Genomic DNA, 19,036 nt, shown 5'->3' with positions numbered 1-19,036 from the left:
GGTCCGCATCCTGCTGCCAGCAGCCAATCAGCATCAGATCCGATAAACCTTCATGACATGATGTCTGCAGCCTCGCGCCGTCAGTTATAAAATGAGATTATTATGTATTTGAGTAAAAGACACGCGTAATTAGCTTAGTTTACCGTGTGGAGCTCGGTTTACGGTTTAAACAGCACCGCGTTTTCGTCCGTGTGTGCTGCTGATGCGGGTGAAAATGGCGGACGGAGGGAGACGCTCGGTGCAGAATATGAGGAGAAAATGAGCGAATCAGAAATCATTACGACGGATATAAAAATACAAACACAATAACAGGCATCGCTGAGGTGGACTCTAAGCTTTCAGAAAGGTTGGTGCTGTTATATAATTATTACTATAACACTGCTGTGTGGTAGTTATTATTACCGCAGGAGCAGACAGAGCATCATTTAGCTGAAGCTCAGTGCTAGCATCTGTAATATTATTCATCTGCTTCTATTCGAGCCTGTTTTTTATGTGTAATTTTAGTTGATTTATTGCTTAAAAATGTTTGATTACATACATAGATTAATTAATTGCATAAAAAAATCTATATTTGGCATAATTTTCCTCCTATTTTCAGGCTAATAACAGCTTTTTGTTAGCTACATACAGTTGAAAACCAAAGTATTAGCCTTATATACAGTTGAAGTCAGAATTATTAGCCCTCATTTGAATTTATTTGTCTTTTTAAAAATATTTCCCAAAATATATTTAACAGAGCGAGGAAATTTTCACAGTATGTCTGATAATATTTTTTTCTTCTGGAGAAAATCTTATTTGTTTTATTTCAGCTAGAATAAAAACAGTGTTAAATTTTTTAAAAAACATTTTAAGGTCAATATTATTAGCCCCTTTAAGCTATTTTTTTTTCAGATAGTCTTTTTCATTATACTATAACTTGCCTAATTACCCTAACCTGCCTAGTTAACCTAATTACCCTAGTTAAGCCTTTAAATGTCACTTTAAGCTGAATACTAGTGTCTTGAAGAATATCTAGTCTAATATTATTTACTGTCATCATGATAAAGAGAAAATAAATCAGTTATTAGAGATGAGTTATTAACACTATTATCATTAGAAATGTGTTGAGAAAATCTGCTCTGTTAAACAGAAATTGGGGAAAAATAAACAGGGGGGCTAATAATTCTGACTTCAACTCTGTATATTTCCGAAGTGATGTTTAATGTTGTTTTAAAACCTAAACAAATTTTTCTTCAAAAGAAATCATAATATAATGAAGTTTTACAATGTATTTTTGTTAATTGTAGAGAATATAAGTGAAATATATTTTTAATGATATTTCAATATCTATAAACAGTCGAAGGCTAAAATATTAGTCCTCCAGTAAATTATAATTATTTTTCCCATATTTCCCATATTTACTGTTTAATGTTTTCAACAAATAAAAAAAAATTACAGTTTTAATAAATAATTTAATTTATCTTCACAACACAGTGGCTCAGTGGTTAGCACAGTTGCCTCAAAACAAGAAGGTCACTGGTTTGAGCCCCTGCTGGGTCAGCTGGTGTTTCTGTGTGGAGTTTGCATGTTCTCCCCGTGTTGGTGTGGGTTTCCTCCAGGTGCTCCGATTTCCCCCACAGTCCAAACACATGCGCTATAGGGGAATTGAATAAGTAAATTGGCTGTAGTGTGTGTGTGTGTGTGTGAATGAGTGTGTATGGGTGTTTCCCAGTACTGGGTTGCGGCCGGAAGGGCATCCGCTGCATAAAACATATGCTGGAATAGTTGGCGGTTCAATCCGCTGTGGCGACCCCTTATGAATAATGAAGGGAGAATGAAGAATGAATGAAGGATGACAGTACATAATATTTTACTAGATATTTTGCAAGATTCTGGTATTCAGCTTAAAGTGACATTAACTATATTAATTTGGATAATCAAGGCAGATTAATTAGGCATTTCATGACTGGACAACGGTGGTTTGTTCTGTAGACGACTGAAAAAATGTTTCTTGCTAATAATAAAAATAAATTTAAAGCATTTCAGCCAAACTAAAATGATTAACGCCTTCTCAAGAGGAATAAAATATAATAGTAAATACTAGAGCTGCACTATATATCATTTCAACATCGTTATCACAATGTGATCAATGCAATAGTCACATCGCGAGTATATATGCAATGTTGAGTCTGCATTTTAATTGATTAATGCAGACTCAACATTGCATATATACTCGCGATGTGACTATTGCATTGATCACATTTCAAGTGTTCTTTGAGGTCTGTGATTGTGTGAGAGGTTTTAAAAGCATAAAGGCATAAGAACTTGTACCATTTGTAATTGAGAAATTAATAACAATTTATGAATTGTTTACACAATGAAGACAATGCAATATTATTTTATATTTGATTATTTAATTACTGTATGCTGAAAACAGTTAGAATTAGCATAAAACAACACTGTTTATTTAATTTCAATCTTTTTCTTTATTGAGTTTAGCTATGCTTGTAGATTGTTTATGATATTTCCTGAAGCTGCACTCCCCTACTGAATCACCCCAATCAGTCTTACATTATATATATTTTTCAAATAGTTATTCAAGTCATAGGGCGTCACGGTGGCACAGTTGGTAGCACAATCGCCTCACAGCAAGAAGGTCGCTGGTTCGAGCCTCGGCTGGGTCAGTTGGTGTTTCTGTGTGGAGTTTGCATGTTCTCCCCGTGTTGGTGTGGGTTTCCTCCGGGTGCTCCGGTTTCCCCCACAGTCCAAACACATGCACTATAGGGGAATTGATGAACTAAATCGGCCATAGTGTATGAGTGTGTGTGTGAATGAGTGTGTATGGGCGTTTCCCAGTACTGGGTTGCGGCTGGAAGGGCATCTGCTGCGTAAAACATATGCTGGAATAGTTGGCGGTTCATTCCGCTGTGGCGACCCCTGACTAATAAAGGGACTAAGCCGAAAAGAAAATGAATGAATGAATGAATGAATGTGTGATTTTTCCAATATGGTGCAGCCCTAGTAATACTGTGAATAAGTCCTTTGTTAATCATCACTTGGGAAATATTGAGAGTAAATGTCGTCTTTAACTTTATATGATTAGCACCGATATGTTCGATTAAATTATATTCACAATTATAAAATCTTAATCTAGGATTAAAAATGTGTTTATATCAGATGTGGAGGATAATAGTAAAAAATAAAAAGTATTTCTGCCATTGTCATTATTCAGGTTGCTGTCGTTATTGTAGAAGTGGTAGTAGTGATTGTAGTAGTAGTTGTGGTTGTTGAAGTAATAGCTGTAGTAGTATCAGTAATAGTAGACGTCGTTGGTGTAGTAGTCTCAGAAGTAGCAGATGTTGTCCATGTAGATGTTGTAGTAGTGGTAAATGTTGTTGTAGTAGTATCAGTTGTAGTAGATGTTGTAGTAGTATCAATAATAGTAGTCATTGTAGTAGTATCAGTTGTAGTAAACGCGGTAGTAGTAGTAGTAGACGTCGGTGTGGCTGTAGTAGCAGCAGCAGTAGTGGTTGTAACATTAGTAATTTTCTGTAGTAGTAGTTGGCGTAGTACTTGTAATGAATTATTATTATTGTTGTTGTTGTTGTTGTTGTCAGTGGTTATTACTGTTGTCCTTTTCACTATCATTACTTTACTATCATTCCTTACCACAGTTTGTTTTGGGTATTTTTCTACGTATTTTATATATATATATATATATATGCTATTGGTTTCATTTAATAAAGGTTATACATGTTATGTATGTGTATGTATATATACATTATTTATTTATTTATTTTTTCCCATATGTATGTACTCAGACTATCCACCTTGTTACCTTTACATGCACGCACGCACACACACACACACACACACACACACACACACACACACACACACACACACACACACACACATTGTGTTTTCATGTTTTTTGTTGTTCTGTTCTCTTTGTATGTAATCCCATTTTGTGTACTGCTTGCATATTGTAATTAAAAATAATAATAATAATAAAAAAAAGATGTGGATGATAATTAACAATGCTTTTTCTTATTATTTCTAGATGATCCTGACCATATATATGGACACCCGTGTCCTTCAACAGGTAAAGGATCTCATAAATGTGTTTGTTTATGTCCATATTTTTCATATCCTTTTATACTTTTACATATCAAAATCATTTGGCTACTAATGTAGATTTTACATGATTTTTTTTGAGCCCTACAATTAATTATATATATCTATTTTTGCCCCTGACTGTAAACTGCACTGTAAGGAGATACTAACTTGCAGTATATATATTTGTAGGCCTGGAGCCTGTTTCAGTAAGGAGGTTCAACTAATTCAGAGTTTAAACTTGAACTCTTACCGAGAGATTAAAAACTCAGAGTTTTCAGTTTCAGAACAGCTGATCTGAGTTGGGTCAATCAAGTCTGAGTAGACTAAAACTGAGGTCACACTAGAGTGTGTGTGTGTGTGTGTGTGTGTGTGTGTGTGTGTGTGTGTGTGTGTGTGTGTGTGTGTGTGTGTGTGAAATTCTGTTGTACAGTGTTTCGAAAAAGGGCCGGGATTAAACCAGATAATTAGACATTTTTAAAATAAAGCGAGCGATTGCTCCATGTTTAAAATTTCTGTCCAGAGAGGTCCTGTTTTGATCCTCGATTGGTCTCACGCAGTCAAGTGATGCGATTTCGCAGGTCAGAGTTCACCAAGCTTGAACTTTGCAGCAAACTGCAAAACCTGACACAGGAACTTACGTTTCCAATCTGACGCATTCGCGTGCGTATGAATGGATGTCTATGGGGAGAAAAGTCCAATGTGACCGCAGCTTAATTCAGAGATAAGCTCCACACTGTGACTATAGTCTATAGACCTTTTTCCTACAATGCAAAATTACCCATTATGCTTTGCGTTTATGTGCAAGGAGGATGCTGAGGCCTTCCGGTCGGTGCCTGATGCTTATAAAGAGTCACATTCGGACAGCTTTGAAAGAAAGCTTTTAATCTATTTTACTTGCTTTTAATGTCTATGAACTAATAATGGCTGTCGATCAGCGCCACCTCCTGGACTGATCATTTAAAAAAATGCCATCTAATGGGATGGAAAACAACTGCTGTGAGGTATTTTTCCCTTGTTGTTAGACGGCATCTATTGCCATTTAAATGGAGCCTCGTCCATCATTTTCTCTTTTCCTTCAAATCAACCCAAACAAATGTACTTCACCAAAATGTTTGACACACACACACACACACACACGTAGCCGACTGTGCTGTCCCACTGACACACTGATTGAAAGAATGGCGCAAAGTAAAAATAAAGTGGTATTTTCAAATGACAAAAACACAAACCATGGTAAATATTACACAACACACACTAACTAAATGAAACCAAACTGCTCCTGATTAGAATCAACATGCAGATCAGCCAGCAGAGTATCAGTAACGGACATTTATTGGTCATTTTTGGAAACTGCATGGCTTACATAGCTGCCAGTTTCATGCCAGTGATATGGTTTGCTCTTTATAGTGCAGTGAGGTATTGTGTGTGTGTGTGTGTGTGACGCTGACGCTGTATCTCAGCATCTGATCTGATGCAGACACTGAATTAGGAGAGTGTTTTTCTCTCACGCTTGAATCATCCAACATCTGACAGAAGCATAACGACTTTAATTCGTCTTTCTTTCTAAATTAAAGTTTTGCATCACAGAAACACTCCGTAAGCCACTGAAAACAGCACTGAGTTGAGAAACGCTGCTCTGGCTGATGACAGTTCTTAACGGAAGTTCTAAGAAAATAAATAATGTAATGTGTGACGTTTATGGACTTCTCACTTGAAAAGTGGGGAAATGGCCGTAATTTAGAAGTTATTTCAGATGTAATTGCATTAAATTACATAAAATAGGCTACTGCGTAGTTTCTACAACAAATTGGACAAAACATGAATGCAGATAACCTGAACTCAATGTTCAGTGGAAATGTTTAATTCAATGTTCCCACTTTTAAACACAGTTTAAGATAACATTTCTAAAATTAATAGATTTAAAAGTGCACTTGTGTGTCTGCTATTTATTGATCAAGTGATAGAGGTCGATATGACATTTAGAGCTCTATTTTAAAGATCCAGGCACAAAGTCTAAGGCTCATGGCGCAAGCGGGGTGTGTCCTAATCCCCTTTTGCTATTTTAAGGATGGATAAATACGCTCTGTGCCCTGGCGCATGGTCTAACAGAGCTGTGCTTATTCTCCTAATGAGTTCTGGGTGTGTTTTGAGCATAAAGAGTCTCATCTCTCGTTCTCTTTAAGAGTCAGTTGCATCGCTCCATGGCGCATACATGACGGACTTTGTAAGTGTAAAAACTGAAGACTTCACTACAGAGAAAACAGTTAAACAAAGCATCTGCAGCGCGAGGATAAAGAACCAGCCTCCTCCATTCAGCCTCTTTACTTTCTCTTTACTCTACTCCTTTACTTTGGTGGAGTAAAGAGACGGTGTTGTACTCACTCCACTGAACACATCCATTAGAACACATATTTAATCTCCTTTGTTAAGTACAAAGATTTGATCAAAACTATTTCTAAATTCAGTTCTGTTCATATCTAAACACACGTCCTATGCCGCATATGGTCCAAAACCCCACAGGTGGACAAATCTAAGCTTGTTTTTATTAAAACACATATTAATATGCAGATAATCAATAATACTGCTGATAATAATCACATTATACAGATGCAGATTGTCATGAATAAACTGAAAAAGCCTCCCGGGATGAAGAAGGCATGGAGGCGGTGGTTTTAATTATTTAATTGTTTTCATCTGTAAAGATATTTGTGTATTGCTGTTCATCCTGTGTGTATTGAGCAATGTGTAAGCGTTTAAGGTGCACAACTAATGCACTCTGTGCTGGACTTAAGACCTGGATTCAGTCCTCTGACTCTGTAGGTCTAATTGGAGACATTCATAAATATTCCTAGCAAATCTAATAAATGTTGGAGACAAACTCACTACATAAACGTGCTAAATCGCATTTCAGCAGCGTTTATTTGAGAGCGCACAAGAAGATCTGCGCTTGAGCCGCGTATATTTGAGAGGGTGTGCAAGAGGTTTTGTGCTGCCGCCACAGCTGGAACAACTCCTAGAGGAAACACTGATGTCCCTGTCGAGGTCAGTGAATATAAGATAATTATTTATTTTTTGCACTATCAAAGGTAAAATTTTAAACTATGGTATTGAATCTAATTGTAATTTTCCCAAAATAGGACAAGCCATTCTTATAACTTTGTTCTTTTTGTGTGACTGAAATGTAGGTAATGAATGACTAAGGCTAAAGTGAGAAATACAGCTTCGTCTTTAAAAAAGTGGAGGAGACGGACAGAAACTCAGAGTTTATAGAATAAACCCTGCTCCTGACCAGGTTAGGTTCACAGAGCAAGTTATCACGGTAACTGACTCTGAGTTAAAGTTACCTCTCTTTCAGAAACAGGCCTGACTTACCCTGCTTTCTCCAGTTTGACAAACCTGCCATTTTAAAACGAAAAAAAAAAAAAACTCAGAGTTTCTCTAATTTCAGGGTTAACATACTCTGAGTTTTCACTTAACCTCCCTTCTGAAACAGGCCCTGATGTCACAGCCTTCAATTTTGAACATTAATTGTTGTGCTGGATCATCTACTACATATTAATATTTAGAAACTGTAAGTTAATGCCTAGTCCTTTAGCTTCTTCCAAGTTGTTGCTGGCTGCCATAGAAACAACCTGACCATCAGAATCTGTTAAGGGCCTCATTGAAAACGAACACCTTACAAGAAGACACTTACAATCCACTCATCCACTGATCGTCTGTAGATTTGTATGTATAATCTAACTCAGATATTAATGTTATGTACATAAAAAAAATCTATAGCTCATTGTTTGCACATACTTTTTTACATAGTTTCACTGTTTAAACATACTCAATTAGGGCTCGAAATTGCGACCATTTTGGTCGCACATGCACCCGAATTTTAATCTGTGTGACCTCATAATATATTTGGAAGCATTTGTGCGACTGCATATAATGGTTGTAGTGCGACCTGTTTTGATTTTACCTGTTTTGATCAGCTGTTTAATGTTACATTCACTGTGTGTTCAGCGCAAATGCCCACTAAATGTAAAATCTTAACACTGTATACATCATCGCTAAAGAACAAGGTTCATGCGGTCATGGAAAACCTGGAAAAGTCATGGAGTTTTGACAGGGCATTTTCCAGGCCTGGAAAAGTTTGGGAAAAGCTGAAAAACCCACAAAGTTTTGGAAAAGTGATGGAAAACAGATATCTGTATACTTTAATATTTATTTACTTATTTTCTGTCCTTGGCCAATCACATACTCTCACATTATTAGTGCGGTGTAAGCATCATCTAAATCAATTTTACACAGATATAAATATAAATTGAAACTAAATAGATTGTTGCGTGTTTTGACTAAACTAAATAGATGTAGACATTGCATGAAACTTTAGGTCATGAAAATTGACTTGAAATTCTTGGAAAAAGTCTTGGAAAAATCATGGAATTTTAGTAGTTAAAATGTGTATGAACCCTGAAAGAAGCTTGCCTAAGGTTAAACTGACCCTGCAGCTCATGACTAGACCCACAGGGAATCTGCATGCACAGAAATCCACAGATTTTTAGCCCATCATTGAGTCTATTTATTTACTTGTGTAAAAGTGTGTAAATTTATATTTATTAAATTTTAAAAATTAATTTCAGTAATACAATTGACTAATATCAAAATGTGCATATGATTAGTTTACAATACAGTTTGTAAAGTCATAGTTTCTGTCTTTTAGTAGAGATATTATATAAGAGACTTGCTTTGTTTACCAAATAAGTGGATCTAGATGGATTTGCATTGTAAACATCAAATAAAATGTATTAAGTTTTTAGTTACAATAGTCATAAAATAATTCCACATACATCCACAGATTTTTTTTACTAAATTCTGAGCAGAAATAGCAATAATTGTCTGCAGATTCTGTCTGGCCCTACTCATGACTAAGACCGGTACTGTGCAGGTGTTCACGGCTGGCTGACTCGCCTGCTTTTCCACAAACTCAGAAAAACGTAAATCGGCACGTCGCAGAAATATTATTGGTTTATTAAATTGACATGCTTATAAAACAGTAGTGCAAAATGGATAATTCTTACTGCAATGCTTTATGTTTGTTAGAAATAAACCATAGATTTATTTTTCATAATGTAACAGTAGGACTGTTTATAACGGATAACTCACATTCAAGCACATTCAAGGCAGTTAGTATTGGTATTAGACAGTGTTAGTCTTATTGTCATCATCATTAATATTTTATAATTATTAGACATTCATTTTGGAGTTATTGCACAAACATCAATAAGTCATAACAGAATTAGTTAGATAGTTGTTTCTGGTTTTTGTTAGTCCTAATTGATGTTGTTTTTAAATACAATAAATCCCTTAATATACTATTTGCAGTGGTGCTCATTCATTTTTTCGTGGGTGCTCCTACATTTTTTCTGGTGCTCCTAAATTTTTGAAGTTGAAAGCACCGGTGCTGCCAAGTAAAAAAGTTAATTTCGAGCCCTGTCAATGTGGCAGGGAATAAAGCAACATTCTCCCACAATCTCACGTGTTGGAAAGAGTTTATCTGTCTGTCTAACTTTCGGAGGAGAGAACGATTGGCACAGGGAAAGTTGTCATTAACGATTTAGTTATCTTCTGTTCGTCACCATTACACAACCCAGATATCAGTCTTATTTGGATGACAAAATGTGATCGAAATGTTATTTTTAACAATAAAAATTAAACCATAGTAGAATTTGCCCTGTATGATTTACTTTAGTGTGGAAAATTAATAATATAATATGAATAATTGGAATATAGTTTTCCTTATTTACATGGCTGACATAAAACTATATATATATATAAAATGTGATGTAAGACAGATGTATAAACATGTAAAGCTTGCAGTTTGTCACTTCCATCTAAATGGATCAACGGTTTTATTACCGTCACCTTATACTTCAGTTTCTCATTACATCTTTTGACCAATCAAATGCTCTCTAGTGTCTGACATGCCCCGCCTCTTCTTCCCGTTGGCTGTTCATTTGATGCACTTGAGCTCAACAACTCTCACTGGCAGAGCTATTGGCTGTTTTTTTTAAAGGGAGGGGCTAGTCTATGTCCCACCCTCTCTTTATGTTTTGGTTGAGATTGTCAAACACTGAATAAAATAAAATGCATGTCAAAGTACTTCATGGGACCTTTAAGTCTAACAATACTGACACTAACATCTAAAAACATGCAGATTTACTGATGTCAGACTGCACTTGTGTCTTTCAGACTCTGCCAGTCTCGCCGTAGCAGCAGTTCTGGAGGAAGCGGAGGAGCGAGTGTTTCGGTGGCGGCACGCGCTGCTGCAGGGCATGGAGTACCACAGTTCGGGGACGCTGCCTCTGCTGGGCAGCCCACGCTACTGCCCCGGCACCAACAGCGCCAGCGGATACCTGTGCCAGACCGGACACTGCTGTCAGGAGACCGGGTGCTGCACATACTACTACGAGCTGTGGTGTAAGTCCAGCACAACACACACTAATAGCTGTGTTTTCATCCAGATTTATGCGCAAAACTGGAATATCGCATAAAAGATGTGTGAATAAAGCAGTGTTTCCATCTAATAAGTCAAGGAGATCAAAATCACCACTTCCTGATTAACTGGAGCAAATATCAACAGCAAGAATGAAATTTGCTGCAGTAGAAGAAGCTGCGTCAAGCTTTTCTTTATTTAATGAATAACTTCAGAACCCAGAAGACAGTATGCCGACACACAATGAACACGTGGGGGCGTTAGAAGGCGTAAGACGAGGAGCACAGACGCTCTTGACAGTTCTGGAGGTCATATAATAACACTAATACTGAAATGGTGAAGGTGTTTTAGAATGACCAAAACAACATTTCAGATGTTTTACAGTGTGCTCAGCCTGCTGGTTTGTCCATTCACACACATTTGTATCATCACATGATCTCTTATAACAAAATCACATGACTTTATGAAATGTGCATACTGGAATTTGTTTGGTAAAACTGTTTCCATCATAGTTTATGTGCATCTTTTCTTATTGAATAAAAAGTTTATCCTACTCAGTTATGCGCACGGTTTTAATGCGCATTTTCAAAATTGATGTGCATCATGGCGTTTCCATCATCCGTTTTTTATACGCATATCCGAAATGAGCATAAAAATAGTTGGATGGAAACAAAGCTAATCATACAGATGCACCAAAATAAACATTCTGGGCAGAAATCGAAAATTCTGGATGCACTTGGTTGAAAACGCATTAATTTTCAATGTTCATTTTTTTAATACCGTTTCAAAACATTAAGAAAAAACGTGATGCTGTGAAGCATATATACACTCCATTAGTAATGAAACACTAACCACAGAACACCCACCCTATCCCCGATAGAGCCATAAAAATATATATGCAAATATAAATAATTAAACAATAATATTATCAATAGTAAAAAAATCCTTTATTCATTTTCCTTCGGCTCAGTCTCTATTTCAGAGGTCGCCACAACGGAATGAACCACTAACTATTCCAGCATATGTTATACACAGTGGATGCCCTTCCAGCCGCAACCCAGTACTAGGAAACACCCATACACTCTCGCATTCACACACACACTCATACACAATGGCCAATTTAGTTAAATCCCCCTATAGCGCATGTGTTTGTACTGTGGGGGAAACCGGAGCACCCGGAGGAAACCCACACCAACACGGGGAGAACATGCAAACTCCACACAGAAACACCAACTGACCCAGCTGGGATGCGAACCAGCGACCTTCTTGCTGTGAGGCCACAGTGCTAACCACTGAGCCACTGTGCCACTTGTTAGTAATAAAATAACAATAATAATAAAATAAATTAGGCAATTTTGTAAAATACATTCAGCCAATGACTCAACACATATACATACCAATGAAACTAAAAATATTTAGATTTTTTATAATTTTTTTATTTTATTTTTGTGAGACATTTTAAAATGTAACTTCAATAAACAAAACAGCCAATGAAATTGATATTGATAATATTGATTATTGATAATAAAATGTTATGTAGTAGCTATGTTTCCATCCAAAGATGCGAATTAGAGTTATGTGCGAAACTGGAATATCGCATAAAAAATTTGCAAATAAAGCAGCGTTTCCATCCAATTAGAAACAAAAGAGAACAAAATCATCACATGATAAATACTACTATGAGCTGTGGTGTGAGTCCAGCGCAACACACACCATTGCTTAAGATGCACCAAAATAAACCAAAAATCAAAAATTCAAATCAAAAATTCTGGAAGCACCTGGTTTAAAACCAAAATCGAAAATGCTTTGTGATCATTTTTTAATAATTTATTGATTGAAGTAATTGTCGCGAGACATTTTGCATTTAACTCAATAACATAAATTATACTGGTTTTACAAAAAAGTGAATAAAATAACCACATTTATTGATACTGTGTCGATCCAAAAGATGGGAACAATACTTATTCATGTGTAAAACTGAAATATATAAACATAAAACATTTTCAAATATTAAGCAGTGAGTCAAAGTAAACAAAATCATCACTTCCTGATGAACTGGCGGCAAATATCAGTTGGAATAATAATGTGCTTGTCTGTCACTCAGCTCTTTGGCGCCATCTAGTGACTGAATAATAATAATACATAGGTTAGTGTAGCTCCATTCAGCTGTTTTTCTTTCTGAAAGTTTTATGTTTATTGAAAGACCACAGATCAATATTTAGTGTCTAATAGTTTAGAGTCCAGTAGGTGTGTAATAATCAGCATAATGTAAATCCAGCCGGTGCTTATTCAGAATAAACTCTTCAGTCTTCTACAACAGCTAATAAAACTGTAGTGTTTTACTCTGCAGTAACCACCAGCGAGATGTGCATTATCCCTTAGTTATACTGATTTTATTAATTTTTTAGTGAAACTTTCCCATTATTATTTGCGATGTAAAGACCTCTAACTGTAACTAGCTTAAAGGAATGATTCAATTTTGTGCAAAATCTGTGTGTATGTGTGTTTCAGGGTTTTGGCTGCTGTGGAGTATGCTAATCCTCTTTAGCTGCTGCTGCGCGTATCGCCACCGTCAGGCCAAGCAGCGTGTCCAGCAACAGCAGAGGCAGAGAGAGATCAACCTGATGGCGTATCACGGAGCCTGCAGCTACCCATCCTCCATGTTTGACCTCAGTAAGAACACCTCACACTCATCTCATGTTTATTCACTCATGGTAAGGCCCATTCACACCAAGCACGATAACTATAAATCTAAATATAAACACAATTTCATCCACACTGATGAATGTTTTTTTTAGTTTATACTTTTTGCATTATCTCCTTTTAACCAGCAGGTGTCCTCAGTGTGCTACTAGCGAATCTGACCAGTTAATCAAACTCGTGTATTCTGCCAGTAAAATAGTCATTTTAGTGATCAGAGTCAGTGTAATGGAATAAAAACACAATATTTTAGTTTATACTTTTGCATTACCTCCATTTAACCAGTAAATTTCCTCAGTGTGCTACTAGCGAATCTGACCAGTGAATCCAGCTCATGTAATCTATCTAATCACACAGTTAATTTAGCGATCGGAATCAGTGTAGTGGAATAAAAATACAAATTACTTAGTTTATACTTTTGCATTACCTCCATTTAACCAGTAGGTGTCCTCAGTGTGCCACTAGCTAATCTGACCAGTGAATCCAACTCGTGTAATCCACATAATCAAATAGTAAATTTAAGCAATTGCAGTCAGTGTAGTGTAATAAAAACACTAATACTGTAATTTTCATAGCAGAAAACATGGCAAAACTTATCTTTAGCTGCATCCTGATTGGCTGTGAGTTTTTTAGCATTTATTAGGTGAGAAAAAAATGTTCTGAAATTGGTTTTGAAAATATAATTTCTCTACATTTTTATCGTTATAGCTGTGATCTGAAGGATCTAAGGATCTAAGGATTTTTAGAACTAAATTTTTTATATTATCATGCTTGGTGTGCACGGGCCTTTACTATGCTCAAGTTTTTATTTTCAGTTTTCTCTGAGACATGAAAAAATCCCCACCAAAAACCCTCTAAAATCCAATTTTTTGACCTTAAAGAGTTAGTTCACCCAAAAATTACAATTCTGTAATTAATTACTCACCCTCATGTAGTTCTAATCCCCACCTTCAAACAGAAATTAAGATATTCTAGATGAAATCCGAGAGCTCCCTCATCCTCCATAGACAGCAAGGGTCCCGAGACAGTCAGAAAAGTCCAGAAAAGAAAGGTTAAACATTGTCAAAACAGCTCATGTTCCTTCAGTGGTTCAGCTGTAATCATACAAAGCTCCAAGAACACTTTTGTGTGCCAAAAAACTGTAAAATTGACTTTGTTAGCTTATTTCTCCTACTTCAGTTTAGGATACGCATTAACTACAGGGAAACTACTATGCTACTTTTCCAATTTTAGCACAATTTTATGTAAACATATAGCATAAGCCACTAGTTAACCTCAAGTTCTCATTGGCAGGTTTCCTCGCATCACTCAAACTGCCATCCTATGAGGAAGTAGCAGCGCAGCCCAGCACCCCGCCCCCTCCCTACAGCTCTGTGGCCTACCCACGAGGCTCCGCCCACCCTGGCCCGAGTCACATGATGTCATCGCAGAGCTCCGACAACTACACCAGCTGCTCCTGTGACTCCTGCTGTCCGTCATCGCCCTGTAGCTCCTCCCCTTCTTCCGCCCAGCTCACCGACGAGACTGACACAAGCCACGCCTCCACACCCTCACTCAACGAGCCTGGCCACACCCACTCAGCAGTTATGCACATCGAGAACATTCCAGCGCTCAACGACCAATCGCCGGAGGAGGCGGAGCTTCCAGGCCCCGCCCCTCCAGGTTCCAAAGTGGTGCAGAAAATCAAAAGTAGCAGCAGCAGCACAGATAACGTTAATAATAATAACGAGATATTAGAAACATCCCAAGCGATTAGTACTAATAACATTGACAGTCCGACGACAAAGAATATCACCAGCCTTAGCATTTCCACTTCATCTTCGCATCTCTTTTCCATCTCTGATCCGATTGGTGCTCAACCCGAGCAGAAGAGGGAGGAGCCTGTAGCTCCGCCCCCTCAGTCTCCACCCAGAAACGCTCTGTTTTCTCCTGGTGTTGAACCGGAGCGCCGTGATTCTGCTGTTAGCGATCTAGATGTGGACCAAACACACTTTCAGCAGCGACGGCTGACCGGAGACTCTGGTATTGAGGTTTGCCGTTGCCGTGTTGAACGTGAGGAAGATGAAGATGAGGAGGATGAAGAAGGAAATTTACCTGCAGAGTCCGCCATTGGGACGGGGGACGCTCTTCATGATAGTCCGGATTGTTCTGCTAGAGCCAGACAGCTGCCGGTGGATGCAGGTGGGAAAGAGGCGTGGCCTGCCTCTCCTGTGACTCCGCCCACTGATGCTGTCGTCATCGCCATGGAAACCGACTGATCAGAGACTGACGATTAAAGCATGTTGATCTTGTGTTTTGGCGGCAAAATGAGAGCAACTGTACAGACTGAGGTTAGAAGATACACAATGTTAGCGGTTAAAATTTGGAAAGTATGTCTCCTCTGCTCATCAAGGATGCATTTGTTTGATCAAAAATACACTTAAAATGCTAAATATTATTATAATTTAAAATGTAATTTTTATATGTGAATATATAGTAACGTGTCATTTATATCTGTGATGTAAAGCTGATTTTTCTAGCATCACTACTGCAGTCTTCAGAGTCACATGATCCTTCTGAAATCAGTATAATATGAGGAATTTGATGATCAAGAAACTTTTATTATGATTATTATTATTATTAGCAGCGCTGAAAAGCTTCAGATTAGTTCATTTAAAAGAAAAAATGTTAATAATTTTAATGCATTCTAACTTACACATAAATATGGACTTTATTACTGAAATATTACTGAGAAAACAAAATAAAACAACAACAAAAATGACTTCTAATGATGTGTTCACACCAGACGTGGTACGCACAGACAAATCATGCTATTTGCGCATGAATAGACGCGTGAACATTTTGAGTTTACTCGCGCATCAAATTCATTTTACAACACACGGGGGTTCACGTCATGGGCGGGGCTTCTGTCTGCCAGGTGAATCTAGCTTCGTTGCTAAATTGCTAACTTGGGTTTTATTGAGTTAATATCTGTGTTTATGTGCATTATGAAGGCTGAAAAACAGCGTAGATTCATTTGAAGCCATGGCTAATTCCACTAGATCCATTTTGATGAGTTCAAAACTCCTCCAGAAACAGTACCTGGATGATGGAAAGCGGTGCTTTCGACTGATGTCTGGTGTCGGCAAAGGGGATTTTTCCCTGGGACACCAACAACAGGCACTACGTCATAATCACGCCCCTACAAGAGAAAGCTCTGATTGGTTAACGCGGTGCGAATGTCCACTGAAGTTCAGATTTTCCAACTCGAGTGATTCGAGCGATACGTGCATCAATCATGCAAAGCGCTCAACTTGCGCCGCTTCATTCACAAGAATGACGCGATTTGAAGTGCCATCTTTGCATTGACTTAACATGTAAATCACTCGCGCTTCTTCCCCATCTGCTGTAAATCAGCATTAGTATTATCATTAATATACATCAATATACTTATTCACCAATCAACACATTTCCATCTCCATCACATTTTTGGGAACAAAAAATGTATTGATTTATTTCTTAAAGACCCCCTATTACGCATTATAAATGGTCATATTTTGGTTTTGGGGTCTCCAACAACAGGCTGATCTGCATGCATCTCATGGTCTTATAATCTGCAGTTATTTTTACCTGATTATCCCAGAGACTCCCATATAATACGTTCAGCGAGTCATTTGTTCCCAAACCCCTCCTTAGCGGGACCAATGACCCAGTCTGTTATGATTAATTAACTGTGTTCAGCGTGAGACAGTGAGAAATGTCCACCATGGCTTATCAACATTGTTGAGGTAGTCAAGGTGCAGAGTGTATGTGTGAGCCCAATGCAGGAGTGCATTAAAGCAGTGCAGTTAAACACCAGCATATTGCTCTACTCTTAACCATCACACACATTCAGTATTAATCCACACAGCGGCAAAAGCTGAGCTTGGAACTTTAAAACTTTTGACCTGACGGTGGCCATAGCAATGACAAACGGCAGAGGATCGCGAGCTCACAAAAGCATTTAAATTCGTAAACAAAGCAGCACGCGTCGCGTTTCAACATGGCTTTAGACGCGATATGAGAATGTAACCAGCGACAGTACAAGCGGTTACAAGTAACAAAACACAATTAACCACATATTCAATTCCCCTTTATTTGTATAGCGCTTTTACAATGTAGATTGTGTCAAAGCAGCTTCACATAAAAGGTCACAGTAAATAGGAACAGTGTAGTTCAGTTTGTAGTGTTTAAGTTCAGTTCAGTTGAGCTCAGTTCAGTGTGGTTTAATAATCACTACTGAGAGTCCAAATACTGAAGAGCAAATCCAACGATGCGCAGCTCTACAGATCCCGAACCATGCATGCCAGTGGCGACAGCGGATAATGTGCAAGCTAGAGAAATCAAGGAGGCAGCCATTTTAAATCGCACTTACTTACACTTGTGAAATGGAGGAAGAAACTGATCAATGAACTATTCACTTTAAAGTTCCTGTCAAGCTCTGACAAAGTCCCACACATCAATAGTCTTTTCTGATTCTTCCTTTAACAAACGGCCGGCGAGTCCACCTTTGCAGGGCAGATTATTGCAATATTCAGAACACTCGTCAATCCAACACACTTTGCCAGCGTTTGAAGGGAAAGGCACGTTCACGTTTTACCGGATCCAGCACTTCATATTTGGTATTGTTTTGTGTTGGCATCTATACAAACAGGCAAATGATCCAGACGAATGACGAATCATTTAAATGACTCTGAGTCGACTATTTCGTTACAGAATCAATAGTTTTAAACACATTGCACTTTCAGATTTAACCCTCAGCTGGATGTTTTCATTCGCTCAGAGCTGTGTTGCACACTGTATGGAAGGTACTATTCAAAAACCCATAATGCACTGAAAAAAATTATTCAAAGATGATTCCTTGGATTTACTCAATTTTTTAGGTTAAGTGGTTGTAAACAATTTATTTGGGCTGAATTTAAACAAACAAATTAAGTTGAACATTATTAAATTTAATTTGTTTTAATTTGTATAGGGGCTCTTTAATACAGAGCTTATCTTTTCCATTGTCATATTTGTAATTATTTTAGCCAACAAATTAAGAAATATATATTAAATAATTGATAATGTTTTAGAAGATCTCTATTTTTATAATTGTGGTTATTTAAAATTTAATTTATGGATCATAATAAATAAAATGTTTCACATTCTCCTGAAAAATATGAAGCTGCTCAACTGTTTTTCAACTCTGAAATAATAATCATAAATCATCAAATCCTCATATTGTCATGATTTCTGAAGGATTGTGCGACTCTGAAGACTGCAGTAAATTCAGCTTCACATCACAGAAATAAATAATCTTGTTTGTTATATTCACACCAAAAACTTTAAATTGTATTATAATTTCATATTTTAGTATATTTGTGATCAAATAATGCAGGAGAGACTTTAAAAAAACATAATTATTACAGATTTCTGACAGTAGTGTACATCGGTGTCTTTCTGTCTGACACTTTAGATCAGACCTATATTAGCCCATAATCGCAAGAGGAGACGAAAAAAAATCCGTATATAATTATTTTAGTTTTACAATATTATTTTTTGTTAATTGTAGAGAATATATACGTGAATTAGAAGTTTTTTAAATGATATTTCAATATATATAAACAGTCGAAGGCAAATATATTAGTCCTCCAGTGAAGTTTTAATTACTTTTGAAATATTCCACAAGCAATTTTTGATGTTTTCAACACATTTTTTAACATAATGGATTTAATAACTGATTTCTTTTAGCTTTGC

At 37.1% G+C, this 19,036-nt stretch overlaps 1 protein-coding gene across 1 annotated transcript; it reads left to right on the top strand.

Moving 5' to 3' along the window:
* The first annotated feature begins 4,046 nt into the window (after positions 1-4,046).
* On the top strand, positions 4,047-15,754 carry si:ch73-290k24.6 (uncharacterized). Its single transcript, XM_056449534.1, has 4 exons — positions 4,047-4,084; positions 10,336-10,563; positions 13,091-13,252; positions 14,573-15,754. The coding sequence occupies exons 2-4, from the start codon at positions 10,419-10,421 to the stop codon at positions 15,535-15,537; spliced, it is 1,272 nt and encodes a 423-aa protein (XP_056305509.1). The 5' UTR covers positions 4,047-4,084; positions 10,336-10,418; the 3' UTR covers positions 15,538-15,754.
* The last annotated feature ends 3,282 nt before the right edge of the window (positions 15,755-19,036 follow it).

This window comes from Danio aesculapii, chromosome 23, assembly GCF_903798145.1.
Source record: "Danio aesculapii chromosome 23, fDanAes4.1, whole genome shotgun sequence".
NCBI classification, from domain to species: Eukaryota; Metazoa; Chordata; class Actinopteri; order Cypriniformes; family Danionidae; genus Danio; species Danio aesculapii.
The sequence above is the reverse complement of the archived record's forward strand: the minus strand, read 5'-3'. Positions and strand labels throughout refer to the sequence as shown.

Coding starts and splice junctions, on each gene's coding strand:
- si:ch73-290k24.6 (XM_056449534.1), top strand. CDS start 10,419: ATGGAGTACCACAGTTCGGGGACGCTGCCTCTGCTGGGCAGCCCACGC. Junction 10,564..13,090: donor ATACTACTACGAGCTGTGGT/GTAAGTCCAGCA, acceptor TGTGTGTTTCAG/GGTTTTGGCTGCTGTGGAGT. Junction 13,253..14,572: donor ATCCTCCATGTTTGACCTCA/GTAAGAACACCT, acceptor TCTCATTGGCAG/GTTTCCTCGCATCACTCAAA.